The 17,417-nt window shown below is 29.2% G+C and overlaps 1 protein-coding gene across 8 annotated transcripts; it reads right to left on the bottom strand.

The window, feature by feature from the left end:
- Window positions 1-2,860: 2,860 nt before the first annotated feature.
- On the bottom strand, window positions 2,861-12,294 carry LOC111316877 (fatty acid amide hydrolase-like). Of its 8 annotated transcripts, none has more exons than XR_016333240.1 (20): window positions 12,173-12,294; window positions 11,574-11,683; window positions 9,833-9,893; window positions 8,931-9,121; window positions 8,640-8,769; window positions 8,298-8,375; window positions 8,056-8,203; window positions 7,712-7,824; window positions 6,457-6,532; window positions 6,297-6,368; window positions 6,145-6,196; window positions 5,670-5,741; window positions 5,467-5,547; window positions 5,123-5,226; window positions 4,928-5,009; window positions 4,488-4,556; window positions 4,262-4,326; window positions 4,074-4,135; window positions 3,862-3,957; window positions 2,861-3,181 (listed from the first exon to the last, which is right to left on the bottom strand). XR_016333240.1 is itself a non-coding variant. In XM_089753654.1 (20 exons), exons 1-20 carry the CDS (start codon window positions 12,270-12,272, stop codon window positions 3,119-3,121), a joined length of 1,836 nt encoding a protein of 611 aa, XP_089609780.1. In that variant the 5' UTR covers window positions 12,273-12,294; the 3' UTR covers window positions 2,861-3,118. The 8 variants fall into 8 exon arrangements, 7 of the variants coding, with proteins under 7 accessions (XP_089609780.1, XP_089609781.1, XP_022774826.2 ...); XM_089753654.1 differs by having other exon boundaries at window positions 4,928-5,020; XM_089753655.1 differs by lacking the exons at window positions 11,574-11,683; window positions 12,173-12,294 and adding exons at window positions 10,044-10,171; window positions 10,433-11,074 and having other exon boundaries at window positions 4,928-5,020.
- Between the last annotated feature and the right edge of the window lie 5,123 nt (window positions 12,295-17,417).

The raw sequence follows: 17,417 nt of genomic DNA on the forward strand, positions 1-17,417 counted from the left end.
TCATATGTTATAATATTTACCTAATATTTATATATATTATTCGTCAAAGTGGTTAAAGTGAGAAAAAAATTTAAAAATTTAAAAATCGATTCAAAATTACAATATTTAGTTCAATTCGAATCAATTTTTTTTATTTAATTTGAATCAAATTTAGATATTAAATATATATATGAGGTTTGGATCGAATTTCGGATTGAGAGATAAAAAAAAAAAATCGAACCGAACCGAACCAAATATATTTTTTTTAGTTTTAATATTTTTTAAAATTTTTATAAAATAAAAATAATAAATTTATATCAAAATTTATTTAAATATATTAAAATTTTATATTAAAATAATATATAAAAATTAAAAATCGATAAACCGAACTGCAACAAATTGATAAAATTTGATTTGATTTGGTTTGAATCGAATGAAGATTCGAATTCAAATTAAATTTTAAATTTTTATAATATTATATAATATTTAAAAAAATTGAATGTTACCACTTTTAAAAGTGATGATTCTAGTATGCATGCAAAATAAATTAACATGGGATGTGACATAGACTAAGATATGTGGCCTATGATCGTGGACCATAAGAAGGTTCATGAGAATAGCATTTTATTAATACAAAAATTGTTCTACGAGTACTTTTTTCCATGAATGAGATTTTTTTTAGTGATGCTATTTACATCTTTAAAAAAATTTTAATATATTCATAAAATTAATTTTTAATAAAATTATTTAAATATTTTTTTTTTGTATTTCATATTCTTTTTTTCTCAATAAGTTACCAAAATCTCATTTTTTGGAAATTTCTTTAATGTATTGAAAATTTATTTTCATAAACTTTTTTAATACACCAAAAATTATTTTCGAAAACTTTTTTAATATACTGAAAATTCTTTGCTAGAAACTTCTTCACTATACTAAAAATGTATTTCCAAAAAATATTATAATTATTCAAAAATACATTTCTAGAAGTAATTTTTACTCTAATTTCTTTGTTGTATTAGGCATGAGAAAATATATTTTAATTTTTTAATTAGTTCTGGCATAAAAATATTGGATGTCCTTCATTGCAATTTTCAAATGGGTTTCTAATGATTTCTTTGAGGTATGAGCTGTTTAAATCCAATAGTAAAAATCTTTAATTTTTCCACCATACTATCAATTCAATAATATTTACAACATTTTCTCAATTCCAACAAATATACATCTAAGATAAATCACTAATTGTGATAAAACATTCATGCAAGTTGGCTACTATACCATGGCCAATTTTATGAGATATTCCAAATTATTCATTTAAGAAGCAAGTTTTAATCATAAATGCAACAATGGATTTGCATAATTACATTCAAAGACATGCTGGATCAAGTGATGAAAATTTTAAAGAATTCAAGAATATGCCCCATACCAACTTCAACAAGCAATTTTGATCAAGGTAAACCAAATTCTGTTAATTATAGAGAAAGTAATCGTGAAATTACAATGTTAAGAGAAATAATAGTGACTAGTCTAATGGATTCATCTTCCCATTCACTCTAGTCTATTACATAATTCTAACAAAACTTTGTATCTTTTATAAAGTTAATTTATTTTATAATATTAGACAAATTATTCAAATAAAACCCTAAAAATATTTTAATGATTGTACTTTTGTAGTCATTTTTGTTGTTTTTGGTAACTTTTTTTAATTTTTTCTTATATATTTTAGTTTTTTATAAATTGAAAATGAGCCTTCACTATGTTGTAAGTCCATTGTTTTATAAATTGGAATTTTTAAATAATGATTGTCTAAATTTTTTTCTCATTTTGGTTTTTTATTTTAAATTTTAATAAATAATTATGTTAATATAATCAAATTTGTTAGTTGTGACAATGCATTTGAGAAATAAAATAATTATTATAAATATAATGTTGAAAATGTATGCAAGTAAATTATTATAAATACATCAACTTAGAGCAAATTTTAATAATAATTTTAATATTTCTTAGTCTTAATATACAATTTTAATGTCAAAAAATATTTCACTATTTATTAAATAAAATTTTTAGATTTTAAATAACATTAATATATAGACATAAAAATAATTCTCAATATTTAATAATAAAAGTATTATTTGATATAAAAATAGCTTTACTAATTTTCAACTTATTAATAAGAATATTATTTGATATTAAATAATTTTAATAATTTTAGATTTTTTTTTCTTGTATATATAAACTGCCTGTCTTGTTGGTTGTAATCTTATAAACATGTTATTGGGTTATATGCACGACAAGAAGGCAGCAATTGCTTGGCAAAAAACAAGCGGCACTTGAAGTGTGTTGCTACAGTGGAAGATGTCCTGATTCACTCTTATAAACCGCTGGAGCTTGTGGATGGAGGAATACCGTGAACTGAAACTAGGTTCTTCGAATGATATGGATTTTTCAAAAAGAGGCTCTGAACTCAGTCTTCTAAAATAGTTGGTGAGATAAACATTACCTCTTAAACCAAAACATTATTCTTTTCCATGTTTTCACTTGCTCTACAATTTCAAATGCTATTTGATATGAAATCTATATTCAGTCTTTCAAATGCTCATTTTTTTATTGTGTTTTAGATTTCTGGACACTGGACAGGACCTTTGATCATCCTACATAGTAGCAGGCTCGACTCAACATTCGAAATCATTAACACTGCTGCATACAACTATATTTTCTGGTTGGTCAACAATTGAATGAGATATCTTTCCCGTCATTGCATCTTATTATTATAATATTATTATTAATTCAAGAGGCATGAGCAAATTGGACATGAACCCTGGCTACCCCAATTCCACCTTCACTATTCTGTATCACCTACTTTTAACAGAAGAATTGGATCCAGTTATATGCATAAAACAAGCAATTTAATTGAACCAATTACCAGTTTTGACAGAGGCGGCAGAATCTGTGGGTCTGTTTATTGATATGAACCTGTCAGACACTTTCAGCTGCTAACCATTTTTTACTTATCCATCTCAAAAATGGCAACTCCTAAATAAGTAAACAATACTTATTTCATCAAGATAAGCTATGCTGAACACAATAATCTTGGTGTCTTATTACCCTCTGAAGAATTCTGGTGGCTCCCGGCCTGCTCTGCTCAATTCTTTTCAAGTAGATTATAGAAAACCTTTGGTTTTCTACACTTTGAGATGCATAAGGCCTGAAACCAAAAATGTTTTTTACAAATCAGCCGTAATTTATAAGTTATTTATACATGGAAAGGGATTATGGTTGAAACTTTTTTCACATTTGGAAGCAACAATAGTTGTTTCCGATTAGGCTAAGGGTAAAAATAAACCCATATAACAAAAATTCGATAATCGTCCAAGTTTGTATCATTTTACTACAATCAATTAAGTCCTCAAATATCTATTTTCATCAACTGAGCTCCTATTAGACGAAAATTGATTAACTGTCAACACCAATTTCCATTTAATCGAGAGCTCAATTGGGGAAAAAATAAATGTTTAAGGATTGAATTGGGTGAAAATAGATATTTAAGGGCTCAACTGATCCGAATTAAAAAAATTCAAGACTCGATTGATTGCAATAAAATATCAAGAGCTTAAATGATTATTAAATTTTTGTTTTGAGGGTTTTTTTGACCCTTTTATCTTCCAATTATTTGTATTACCAAAATTTTCTGTGATGTTGAATATTATCAATTCAATAATGCCTTGAACATAATTAGTCCAATTTATGATACATTCTCAAGAGTGAAAAAAACCTGACACAGGAATCAGAAAAACAAGTAAATATGCTATGTGTATATTAATAAGAAAGGGGAGATAGAGAGGAGTGGGGATTTAAAGGAAGAAACAGAAAGAAACAAGTGCCAACCTGCATTGCATATGCTATGTGCAGTAAAGTGGGTTCTGACCATGGCTTCCCTATAAATTGAAGGCCAATTGGCAAACCCGCTTTGTCATAACCAACCTATCAAGGAGACATGGTGAATGGATATTAGTGGACTTGTACTGTTTGAATAAAAATAATAGCCACTAAATAGCAACATAAAATTTTAATCCTGAGAAGTAGTAATAAGTTTGTACAGGAACAGTCACAGCAGGTAGTCCCAAAAAGTTTCCTGCTATCTGATATCGAATTATGGAAGCTGAAATAACAACAAAAAAAGGTTAACTTCCATTATGCAATACCTTCTCTTTATTAATTGATTGGACTGATAAAGCATGAAGATTTAAACATAAATTCATACAGGAAAACCAGTCAAAATTCTTACCTCCAGTTATATAGTCAAGCTCACCAGTCTTTTGAGCATCATCAAGTATCGTGCATGCAGTCACACTTTTTGAAAAAAAAAAAAAAAAAAAAAAAAAACTTGTTTGTCATTGTAATACAAAGATTAAAGGTGCTACTGACAGTCTTCTTTTAGAGCCTTTGAGAAAAAAAAGTAACCTTTTCCAAAAAAATAGATGCAAGCTTTTGCTTTAAAAAAAAAAATCTACCCTGTAGTTGGAGTCACTATGACATCTGCCCTGGCAAATATATTGTTATGAAACTGCATATGGCGGTTCCTGCAAGTATAATCAAGCTAAATTATCATAGCAAGTTTGCAGAATCTAAAATCATAACAAACAACCTGTTGTACATATTCTAATATGAAGCATGCCTACAGTACATCTTCTAATTTGAAGCATGCCTACAGAGTATAGACCACTAATCTAAGTATACTTTAGAAAATACTTTGTTGCCATTCACTTTTTACTTCTTGAAATGGTTTGTAATTCACAAATGAATAAACTTTGAGCTATTTCATATAAAGTTCTTGAGAAAATAGAAATAAATGATTGAATTGAAAACAACAGTATCATATCGTTAACAATCATTTATTTTATGTGACAACTTACAGCAAACTAATTCATAAAAAAAATTGGCGACAGCGTACCTCATTTTCTGGGCCTTTATGTACTCTTTGCTGTTGAAACAACCATATATACTCAGAACTACTCTTGCATCCCATCCTAATTCTGCAAAGTCCCTATTTCAACAATTTTATACCGTCAGCATCTGAACTTTTGAGTCCTGGAGAACATGAACATAAGAGGATAATGGGGTGCTTGAAGTCTGGAAGATAACATACAGCTTTTCCAGAAGAGGACTCAGTGAAGCGCTGCATTCAGAAGCAAGTGTCACGTAATGTGCCTGGCGCATCACTTCTATCTCTGGTATAGTAACCTCTACAATCTTGAGAATAATATGCCTTTGCAGATTAGTGAGCAATCACTTTTGCGATAGTAGTATCAATCATCTACCATTGAAATAACTGTATTTCATAACAATGTTTTTTTTTTTTTCTAAGAAGGTTTATCATCTGATTAGGTTCTAACAACAGGTAAGTTGATTGCTACAGTAGTCTATCTACAACAAATTATAATATCAAAACATGGGTAGTTATTAGTTAAAGAAGACATCCATTGCCAATACCATCCACTTGTAATGCTCACAAAGCAAGTGCAGAGCATTGGAGCAGCATATTCTGACTTCTTCACTGCAATCATCGAACCACTAATTGAGCCAATTAGTGGTTAAAAAATAGAATGACAGGAGTTAAAAATCTCATCTTTTTTAGCTATAATTGATGATAAAACTGTACTTGAATTAATTGATCATATAATTAAATCACCAACCTCTCCATATTTTGCAATCTTGACGTTTGATATTGGATTTGTTGAGTTCAGCAGCGGAAAATATACTCTGGGCTGGTAGGATATCCATGTGCAAAAGAAGAAGAGTGAAAGTTGTCAAAAATTACATTGACTTGTAAAAATACTATATGGTTCAGCAGTGAATAGAAAAAGAATGGCAAGGCCATTATTAGGAACCAAACCAACAATGGTTATTGCTACTTTCCTAGAACTTAAAGAATAACCAATCAAAATAAAATAAAAAAAGCAAGCTCACACTGAAGAACTTTAAACTTCTAGTTTCCAGATTCTTATTCTCTCAGTATCAAAACTAGAAATAAAATATGCTTGCATGAGAAGCCCATTGGACACAGAAATTGATATCAGAATCAGTTTTCTCCTAAAGGGGAGATAATCTTCATCGAAAACAACAATTAGTACCCAGAATTTTTAGTGATCTTCTAGAACTGGTACTCACAGGTAAAGTGGTTGGCTCATGTGATGGAAGTTGGCCACTAATAGCAGCATAACTGAAAACAGTAAACCAATCTGAATCATATCTACAACTAACAAAGTAACCTACAGAGGTCAAGAAAATGCATTGTTAAAAAGAAGGGAGAGAATACTTACACAATAAATGCATCCTCTAAGGTGCCTGCTAGTACTCCGACCATCCCCACTGTCCAGTTCAGAGGAAGAACACTAGAAACAGCATATGCATTTTCAGATATTGTCTAAATTTTACACCTAATGAAAGTTATAGAATTATTTTACCTAAATGAGTTCTCACCCTGAATGAGGTATGCATCCAAAAGTCGGTTTGAACCCGACAACACCAGAAAGAGATGCAGGCATCCTCACAGATCCTATTCAGAAACCATAGAAAAAGTGCATTGGTCCTTTAAACTTATTCACATGGTATAATGTTGTAAAGAATAAGCCAGCATATTTTTCTTTCTCCTTTTGAAATGTTGATGAAGGGACAGTTCTGTAGAGGATGATAAATAATGATACTTCTGCATATCTTCTCAATATAGGAATGAAAGAATTGTTACTCTCGGTAGGCTGTCATAATGTTGGTGAAGTACTCAGTTCTCAGGCTCAGTAGTATCACTTGAAAACAGGAATAACAATTCCACTTACTTCTTCCACGTTGGAGGTAACAATAAAGGAGTTAACTGTAGTTCAGGTCTTCAAGGTTTAATTTAGATGTTTACCACTGAATTTTGAATCCAACAGAATCAAAAGAAACAAGTCAGGGATGAAATTCATGTGCAAAAATAACTAACTTGGGCCTTGGGTACCTTGGACTACTTTAAAAGGTGGAAGAGTCACACTGTCTTTTTGTTGAACTTCTGTTTTGATACCACCTATGTAGGAAGTTAAGGTCAATGATTCTACCGTATATTACTTGGTCACATACAAAGTGGTTGTGAAACTGAGTGCAATCTTCCTAGTCCAGGAAGCATGCGTCAGAAGTGCACACGGACAATGAAGAAGCCAGGTGGTGGAATGGGTGACACCGGAGGGTTTTTGCTATTGTCTATACTTTCAGATATATACCAACGTAGACTTGGTATTTATGTTATTAATTAAACATGGGAGTTAACTGCTGAACAAAAATTTTGATCACGAAGACAAAAAGAAACAGAGAACTCAAGGAGTTGTAGTGAAGACAGATTAACTTTTACTATTAACTCAAGAGGCTAGTTGTTGTTGAAGTTGAGTTGCTGAGGGCATCTCAGTCAGATCTAAATTCTAACATGGATAAGCAAGTCTTCCAAGAATATCCAATAAATGAGTTATTTACCATCTGCACATTAAGAACCTACCATACAATTTCTCAACAACTAGGTATAATACAAGAATATTATTCATGCATTAATTTATAATGAAAATTTTAGTTAATTAAAAAAATAATACCACATATTTTAACTTTCTTAAGAAGTTATCCTAATGCTAAATGTGATTTAGTCAAAATCATTGTGCTTAACTTTGTCAACAACGTTTGGTGGTTTTTTACAGAGAAAGATGTCAAATTTTACCTCCTCCATCCACACCAAGGGCAGCAGCGCATAATCCTGCAGATACTACTGCAGCAGATCCACTAGAAGAGCCACCAGTGATTTTGTTGGGATCATAGGGATTTCTAGCAGTCCTGCAGCATTAACAAAACGAACATACTGCATCTTTAATGTTTTTTAATGGAAAGAACTTGGACAAGATAAAGGAAACTTGTGCTAAATTTAGTTAAGTTGGTTTCCTGTAAATTAATTTGTAACTAAGACTTTATGTGGATAAAATGGAAAACAAATTCAAGCAGAATATCATTGCATTTAAACATGGCTTTTCTGGTTTATGGAAGGGAAAGACAACTGCAAGTTCTCACCCATAGTGGGGATTTATCCCAGTTGTTCCAACTCCAAGCTCATGCATATTAGTCTTCCCAACAATTATAGCACCACAGGATCTGAGGCGCGTAATACAGCATGCATCACCTGTGCAAGGTCTAACCTTGTGCAGCCACTTTGTTCCTCCTAGAAGAATCAGGAGTAAGATAGGACAAAAATACCATTAAGAAAACAAAATTGATGCGCATAAAAAACATGGCAAGTGGAGAACTTAGGAGACCTGTAGTTGGATATGGAGAACAATCTATTTCATCCTTGACAGCAATTGGAACTCCATCTAGAGCTGATATAGGATACCCTGAAGAAGAGAAAAATGAGATCTATATGAACATCTAGACAGTATAGACAAAGGGATAATATAAATCCAAAAAGATTCTACATGAAAATGGAATTCACTTCTACTAAGTTTGGAAATCAGCTGTCAACTTGTTTTTCAGTTTGATCTTCATCCTGGAGAATGCTTATTTCGTTATGATTCAGGAGAATGACAACAACAATGTCTAAATAACAAAGCACATTTAGGAAGTGTAAATAGTGATTCAATTACAGTAAAAAAAATTACCTCTTTCATACCGAAGAGTTGACTCTGTAGCTTGCCTTAGGATGTCTTCAGCATCATAGTTAATGAAGAAGGACATTGACAAAGGAGGTCTGGAAGATTCATGCACGGCATCTATAAACTGCTCTGCAACCTGTAGAATTGAAAATTGATTTCCATGACCATGGTAGACTAAAAATTATCAATATAAACTAGCTAGAAAGTCTCAAAAATCATTCTTCAGGTGAAACTATAATCACACATATAAATGGGAAATCAACAATATGCCATAAACTAAATAGCCAAGAATGATACCCTTAGTGGAGTTATTTCTCCACAACAGTAGGCTCTTGAATAATCTGCTATTGTCCGGCGTCGGAAGTAGCTGGGTTTTAAATCATCTAGTGACTTCTCTAAGGTTATAGGAAGGCAATTTATTGCCTCTTGAACTCGTTCTGGTGGAGATGCATCAGAGTCAATTTGTTTGACTTCTTGCTCATTAAGGTCTGTGTTGATGCAATCAAATCAGACACAAGACAAAAAGTACATATTTGAAAGGAGAATGCACTTTGATTTCTTGACATAAGGGTCTAAGGTATGTTTAATGGATATAAACAGAAGCTCACAAAACTTAAAGCGAAAAAACAACATAAATATATACATATAAAAATATATATAACCTATCCCATTCTGAAGACATAATCCCTATATCTAGATGCATTTTTCATTTCCCAGTTATTGTGACCTATCTCTACCTGAAATTATGTAGCCCGAGCACTTGACATTTATGAACATTCTTATAGTTGACTCTTACAGTCCACTAGATGAAGCTTTACAAATACATCAAACACCTTTGGAACATAAGAAATTTCCACCGTCTGGAATCCAATTTGTTGTAATATAAAAGGAGTATTCTACGTTTCTTCCATGTTGTTTCTCATATATGGAGGAATAGATATACTAGTAGCCTCTAGCCTGGCATTCTAGTCTTGGTAATTGCAAATGTAAGTGGTAGAAATTTCACAGATATCTTAATGGCAAAAGATATTATGATGCACTGTTTAACTAGTTTTAAAATGCTTTCCATAACTAAATTTTACTCTAGACATGGACAAAAGTCTGATTTTATTTTAAGTGATGAAGATGAACTATGTACTGTATCCAAAATATAGCAGCCTCAAGCATATGAATTGCCAAAAGTACATAGGCATACATACCAACAAAATGATGTAATGGAACAAACATAGGTGGCTCCTCCAGTGATGCATTCGTAATAAGCTGCTCAAGGGGAAGACATACTCAGTAAGAAATTAACAATAAATAGCAAACAAGCAACCATATCCATCATACACTTGATTTGGTTGTCGGAGATCAAAGATAAAGCTTGTAAGTTTCCAAGATGACATGAACAAGGAATGATTCTCCCACCATAATCTTTATGGGTGGATGGTTAATCTTCCATTTGACAAAAGGTAGAATGACTCTCTTCGTACCAGTGCTTTACAAGTGTATAAAGAGCAGAAAACTCAGCCCTTCTTTCCTTTTTGATGAATGTCCTGTTTCTATAAGAGCCTAATCAGTATATTAAACTAAACATCAATGTTTGATTTCTAATCAATTGTTTCATTCAAATTTAAGAGTGATGGTTTTAGGGTAAATATTGTTATAATCTGCATGGATTTTGAAAATCTGTGATCAAGTTATATAAACTAGGACTTATATCTAAAGAAGTAGCTGAAAAGAACTTTCCCTGGAGAAATTTTGGAATACCGGAGTTGTTCTGCCTGTAAATAAGTTGAAAGAGCACAATGCTTTACCTGGCTGGAATTCAGATGATAACCACGAGGATTCTTGGACCACAAGCGGCATAACTTCCATGATAGTTCGAAACAGATTCTTACTTGCTGGAACTTAGGGGAGAAACTATCACTTGTCTCATTAAACTAAAAGCTGCACACATTTAGAACTTGGGACTTCTTCGTAGAGGTGTTAGGTTTGAATCTTGAAATGAAATGGAAGGGTGGGTTATAAGATGGGGGAAAGCTAGCAAAAGAGTCCAGCCAAATTGGAATTCCCTATGCACCAATAAAAGAAAAAGCAAGGGGTTCTAATTACCTTTGCCTTCTTATTTTTGAGATAATTTGAGATTGTGAACCATAATTGTTGGAACTAAGAGCTCAGCACTCTACACTACAACCGTTGACAGCTTTCAATTTGATCATATAGGTAAGAAAAGTTCATGACTAAACCCTAAACCCTATCAGGTGAAAGTAACAATTTTCTCTACAATTCCCTGCTGTTTGAAGCAGTTGACATCCATTTTAGTTAGATATTCATTAGCCTTCTGAGAAGGTTACCCTAGGTAAATTAGTTGTAAATAATATAACAAATGGATCCATCAGCTCCTGTTGTCTGCTTGGAGTTTGGACAGAAAAATAAAATAATTCATCACAATTTGTGGGCAACTCCTAACCTTTGCCAAATTTGTGTCTCATCAAACTGACAATTTGAGAAAATTAGAGAGAGAACAAAAAAAGTAAAACGCTAACAAACAAATTTTAACTTTTTTGTGGAATCATTGTGAAATATTGGCAAATTATTCTTTGTATTTTTCCTCATGGAATTATAGGAGAAATTTACCAAAATGCCATCACATGGGTGTTAGTAAAAGATCTGAAACATGTTTGTAGCTGTTGAACCACAGACACAATGCCAGACTTACTAGGAAATTTTTGACTAAATCTTTACAGCTTTTGGATCCTTTTTCTATCCTTTTTTTGTGTTTCAATTTTCGCAGCTTTACTTTTTAACCAAACATAATGGTGAATTAAAGGTTTGGGAAATATAAATGAGAAATGATTCATGTGAGTTCCATTGTGATGATGGCTTTCCTTTAATATTATATTATATAAAAATGACTATTGGGAGTGAAAGAAAATGAAGCTAATAACTGTGTACCTTGTGAACTTGATTGATCCTCTTCAATATGTACAACAATGGCATTCCAAAGATCCTTGACTCCAGGAACCAGGCAAAGATTTTAACCAAAAATCCGGCCATGCGAGGAGCTATGTACAGAAAAGACGGTAAAATTCAGGCAGAGAGACAAGAAAGAGAGTGAATTAGTGAAAGGAGAAGCAAATTTGAAGATTTTATGCAAGTAAAACACAGTTTGAGAGGCTAGTCCTGATTCCTGACTCCTGAATTCGAATATCATTTACACATTTAAACCAGAAAGCCAACATAACTAGAAACAGAACATCTGCAATTTGTCAGGAATTGTTGATTCAGTTAGTACCAAAAAAAAAACAGAAATTCTTAAACAATTCGATGAGTAATCAGACAAGACTTCCAAGCTATTGGTTTTCAGAAGCTAACAGCGTATTATACTTGTTTGAAACAAGTTTCTCATCACAGTTCTTAGGAAGTCATTTTTGAGCATCAGCCTGAGAATTTGTTCAAGGAAGAGTTGGCATTGAAATCAGAAAAATCAAGTATGAGTTTGGTGTGGAAGTAAAAGTAAGAGCAGGCTGATCATGGTTTGGTGAACTTAAAACCTTTGATATTGGCTTTGAGATAAAACTCATTGCTGCCAGGACCAAGATCAATCTGCTCTACTGGCTTGTAAACAACGCCGGCAGCACTGAACAATCCCATTTTGCAGGAAGAAATTTGTGGACTGATGGGGGGGGGGGGGGGGGGGTGGGGTTTAGAGCAAATGCAATAAACGAGGTTCAACAATAAACACTACAATATTCAATCGATACAGATACATATTTATATTTATAATTGATTTATACATGTAAAGTAAGATTATACATAAATATACTTAATAGAAAGAGACATGAGACTATGCGGAGATGGCAACAATGTTTGTCCATATCAATATCAATGTTTCAAATTCATAGTTAGCATCAACCTGTACATATTTTAAATTTTATGTTTTGAAATCATTTTTCTTATTTCAAATTATCATTTAAAAAAAAAAAACAAAATTTTTCTTTTTTACAAAGAAGGAACCCAATTTTTCTCTTATTTTTGATGCATAAAGAGGCCAAATTGGGTCCCCAGACAGGCTGCCATAAAAGTATATCTGATTATTCATTCTTGTATAAAAGCAAACAGCTGTATATATGGATTCAAGTGTTCTTAAGTGCCATAAAATTTTTGTTTAAAAATTTTCTCCATTTCAACTAATAATATAGGTTAGGTAAATCCACAAGAGCAAGTTTACAAAGTATAAAAATATTCTTTATAAATTCACAATGCCAACGAGCCTTTAGCTTGAATGGCATGATGTCGGTTGCACTTACTGGAGTTTAAAGCCTAATATTTTCTTTCTCCTGCAGATAAAGGGTTACTCTGGTTCAAGGCATAATGTTTTCTTTCAGTCAGATAAAATCCTGGGACTCATATTTAACTTCTTCGGTCCCTTCTACTTCTTCCAAGGTTCGTAAGGGTAAATTTGTTGTACTCATGGTTGCAGTCAATTTAAGTGTCGATTTATCCAAAGTTTTTTTATCTGATTTTATTGTGCGAACTACACAATAGTCTATACCAACTTTTGCGGCCATCAATGTTGATTGGTTTATGTAGCACTTGCTTGTTACTTTCGTTTTTTACTATGGAATCAATTTCATCCTGCTCTTCCTGTCCTTTACTGCAATTTATGTCGCAATTGCTTGTCTTGTTACTTTGGTTTCAACTATTTCAATTTTAGTTTGGTGTCGTTTGCATCTTTTTTCTAATGGAATCGAAAACTTATTGCATTACATTTTTAATATTATATTTGGTTTGAGATTCGGAGTCAGTTGGCTATATGTGTTGACTTATGTGTTTGGTTGATATGTAAAAAAAAATGCCCCCAATACAACAAATATTTGAGTTGGGCTTTAATATGTACTGTTAAAAATATTTTAACAACACTTTTTCTGTATTTTTCGGAGCACTTTTATATATTTAACTGCATTATGCAAATTTTTAACAGCGACAGGAGTAAAATATTATAGAGATTGTGTTAAAAATATTTTAAATAATTTGATTAAGTTTAATCAAAGAAAAATTATATTAAGTTATGAAATAACATAAGGTATGATTCAAGATCAGAGATATGATTATAGATTTAAAGAGAATCAAATAAAATAGACCATTTAGGCAATTTACTGCCTTAAACTTCCAAAAAAAAAAACAATAAACTGCTTTGAGAAACAAAAGCTAAATATAAATTTTATATAAAATAGCAATTGATTGCCAACTTAGAGCAATTGATTGCTATGGCTGCATATGAGTGGAATCGATTCCAAACCTCAATAGAATCAATTGCTATTGATTGATAACCCTTTAGAAAATGACATGAGATTATAGAAGTCGATCGATAATAAAAAAAAAAGTCGATTACCTCATAAGAGATTAGAGTTGGAACCGTTTTGAAAATTAAAAGGAGTCAGAATATTCATATGTCAAATGTAATTTATAAGTTGAATAAGGAAGAGTCGACTATCCTACTTCGGATAGCATTTTGGAAATTAAAAATATAAAAAGATAATTAATTACCATTTTGGTGAAGTCAATTGCTCTGCGTAAAAAATTATAATTTCCTGAAACATAAAAAAATGGTTTTTCTTGGAATAAAGAGTTTAACCAATTTAATGAACTAACCATCCTTAATTATTTAGAACGACATCTTTCCAATAAAAAAAAAGTGATCTTTGAATAAAACAGCACAATTAAATAATCACAACTTTAAGATTAAATCTCTATAAATAGAGATTGTTGTGAGTTTATTTGAGATATGTTTAGAAGTTCTTTTCTTCTTATCTTTTCTCTCATTTCTCTCCAAATAAAGGTTTGTTTCTTTAGCATTATTTATTGCAAAAAAAAACATTGTTAAAGATAAGGTATTTTCGTCTTTCATTAAAAAGTGTTTAGTGGTTTCTATTGCAAAATAAACCAAACATACGCTTCATTGTATCTCTGAAACTATTCAAATACAATTTTTTTTTTTTTTTTTTTGCAAACTATTAGCCAAAGTGTAGATAACAATCCAAGAGGAATGAATTGGATTATCTCTAAATTCTTTCCCAAAATAGCCTTTCAATAAATTTGAATTAAAAATTTAAAATAATAAAATCTTTTGTGAAAATTTGATGAGATTAAGACTCTGTTTATTTTGCGAAAAATGACTTTCAGAAAATGATTTTTGAATTTTCAAGTATTTATTTAACAAAAAACTAGTTGGTGAACAGAAAATGACTTACTAATTAATGAAAAATGATATCATTTTTCTGAAAATTTTCTTACGAATTTAAAAATGAGAATATATTTTTCAAAAAAGAACTGTTTACGAGTATAACTATTTGTTAATGCTTTTGAGTATAATTTTACTTATAAATAATATTATATTAACAAAAAATATTATAATGTAATTTATTAATAAATAATATTATATGAATAAATAATATACTATTAATATAATTTATTAATAAAAATATTAATAAATAACATTATAATATATTCAAAAATAATATTATATTAATAAATAATATTATTATATATTAAGAAACATATAATATTAATAAATATTATTATAAATAAATATATACTAATCTATTAATTAATAAATAATATTATATTAATAAATCATATATTAATAAATAATATTAAGAAAGAATATTATAATATATTAACAAATAATATTATAATAAATATTATTAATTTTATTAATAAATATTACAATAATATATGGATAAATAATATATTAATAAATAATATACTATTAATATAATATATTAATAAATATTATTAATAAATAATATATTAATATATTAATAAATAATATAAAGAATAATAAATAGTTTTATTTTAAGTTTTTTATATTAACATAATATTTAATATTAAATATTATTATTAAAATATAATTATTTTTTAATTTTAATAATTTTAATAATAAATATTTTCAATATATTTTAATAATAAATAATTTTTAATATCTTAATAGTTATATTAATATTATTTGAAAAAAAATTTCCAAAAAATACATAAACAACAAAAAATATATTTCATTAACTCATCCAAACAACAGAAAACTTCTTTCAATTTAGAAAATGTAAATATTTTTCAAAAATCATTTTTTGAAAACTATTTTCTGCGAAACAAATGGAGCCTAACATTAATAAAGAAAATTAAAGTGCACATAAACAAGAATGAAAATAAAATAGTAAGGATAAAAAAAATCAAATACAAAAATTTATAAATGTTTGATTTTTCCTTTAAGACACCTATGTCCTATCTCTTAGATATTTTAGCTAAGTTTAATCAACTACTTGAAAAATCTCTTACAAAATACAATCTCCATCTTTCAAGATCAAGATAGTAACCTTTACTATATTTATGATTCTACCAAATCCTATTAATTTCACTCAATAAAACACCTCACCCTTTAAAAATTAAAAAAAAAAAAAAAACTTAAAAAATCAAGAAAATCTAAAAGTCTAAAAGTCTAAAAATTTTTAAATAATTCAAAAAATATTTAGAAACTTAAAAAATCCTAAGAATCTAAAAAAATCCAAAAAATCTAAACATTTTTAAAAGACTAAAAAATTTTAAAAAAATAGAAAATATTAGCTTTTCAATTTTATAAGAAGATTTAATTTCAGATTTTTTGAAAATTTTAGAATTTTTAATTTTTCATATTTTTTTGAATTTTTATGATTTTTTCACAATTTTTAGAATTATTAAAATTTTTTTTGGATTTTTATGGTTTTAGATTTTTCTTTTCTATTTGAAAATTTGGAATTTTTTCATTTTTCAAATTTTTTGAAAATTTTTTTGTATATAGAGTAATTTGTCAAAATTTTCAAAATGTTTTAATTTTAGAATTTTTCATAATTTTTTTATTTTTTCATTTTTCATATTTTTAGGATTTTTGTTAAATTTTTAGATTTTTAGAAAATTTTAGATTTTTTTGAAATTTTCAAAATTTTTAAGTTTTTGTGAATTCTTTTAATTTTTTAATTAAAATTTTTAGATAATTGATTTTTTTTATTTTTTTATTTTCTTTTTTAACTTTTTAAAATATTTCATAAAATTTTTTTTAATTTTTCTATTTTTTTAAATGTTTCAAATTTTTTAAAATTTTTTATCTTTTTTAGAATTTTTTTGAAATTTTCTTTTAATACTCATATGGTAATTGATGATGTGGTAGTGATTGGACTTACACGTTTCAATATCTTATTGGATGTTCATACTACATCAACAAATTAACTGAAGACGTTAGTTTAAGGTACCAATGTGGATGAGAGAATGAAAGTTGGACTACCTAATTGCGAATTTTATTTTTTGGGTACCAAACTAATAAAAAGTGTATAATACAGGTATCATTTTGTATTTAACCCATTTTGAATTATCCAAAGAATTCATATGTAAAATATATAGAATTCACAATGCATCATTCTTATTGGAGTAGTAAGGGCAATTAATTAAAAGATTATTCCTTATAAGTTCTCATATCTATATGCATTATTAGTCCATAACAATATGGTTGGATATAAGTCCATAATAAACTTATAGCTCATTTGAGTAGAGTGAAGAGTAAAACAAAAGTTGTTGAACATTCTAGATAAGTCATTCTATACAAGTAGGGAAGTGAGATGCCACTTTTAATAGGTTTTAAGTTAATCCTAAAGAACTTGCTAATATAGGAAAAAGCAAAAGCCTATTAATGCACTGCCTTTGGTAAAATTTACAAACTAGTATAAGGTGTATGTTTCCTTATGTCTTATATTCACTCTAAAAGTTCAAGCC

The sequence above is a fragment of the Durio zibethinus genome, chromosome 24 (genome assembly GCF_047325235.1).
Source record: "Durio zibethinus cultivar Kanyao isolate XHJ-2024 chromosome 24, ASM4732523v1, whole genome shotgun sequence".
Classification (NCBI taxonomy): domain Eukaryota; kingdom Viridiplantae; phylum Streptophyta; class Magnoliopsida; order Malvales; family Malvaceae; genus Durio; species Durio zibethinus.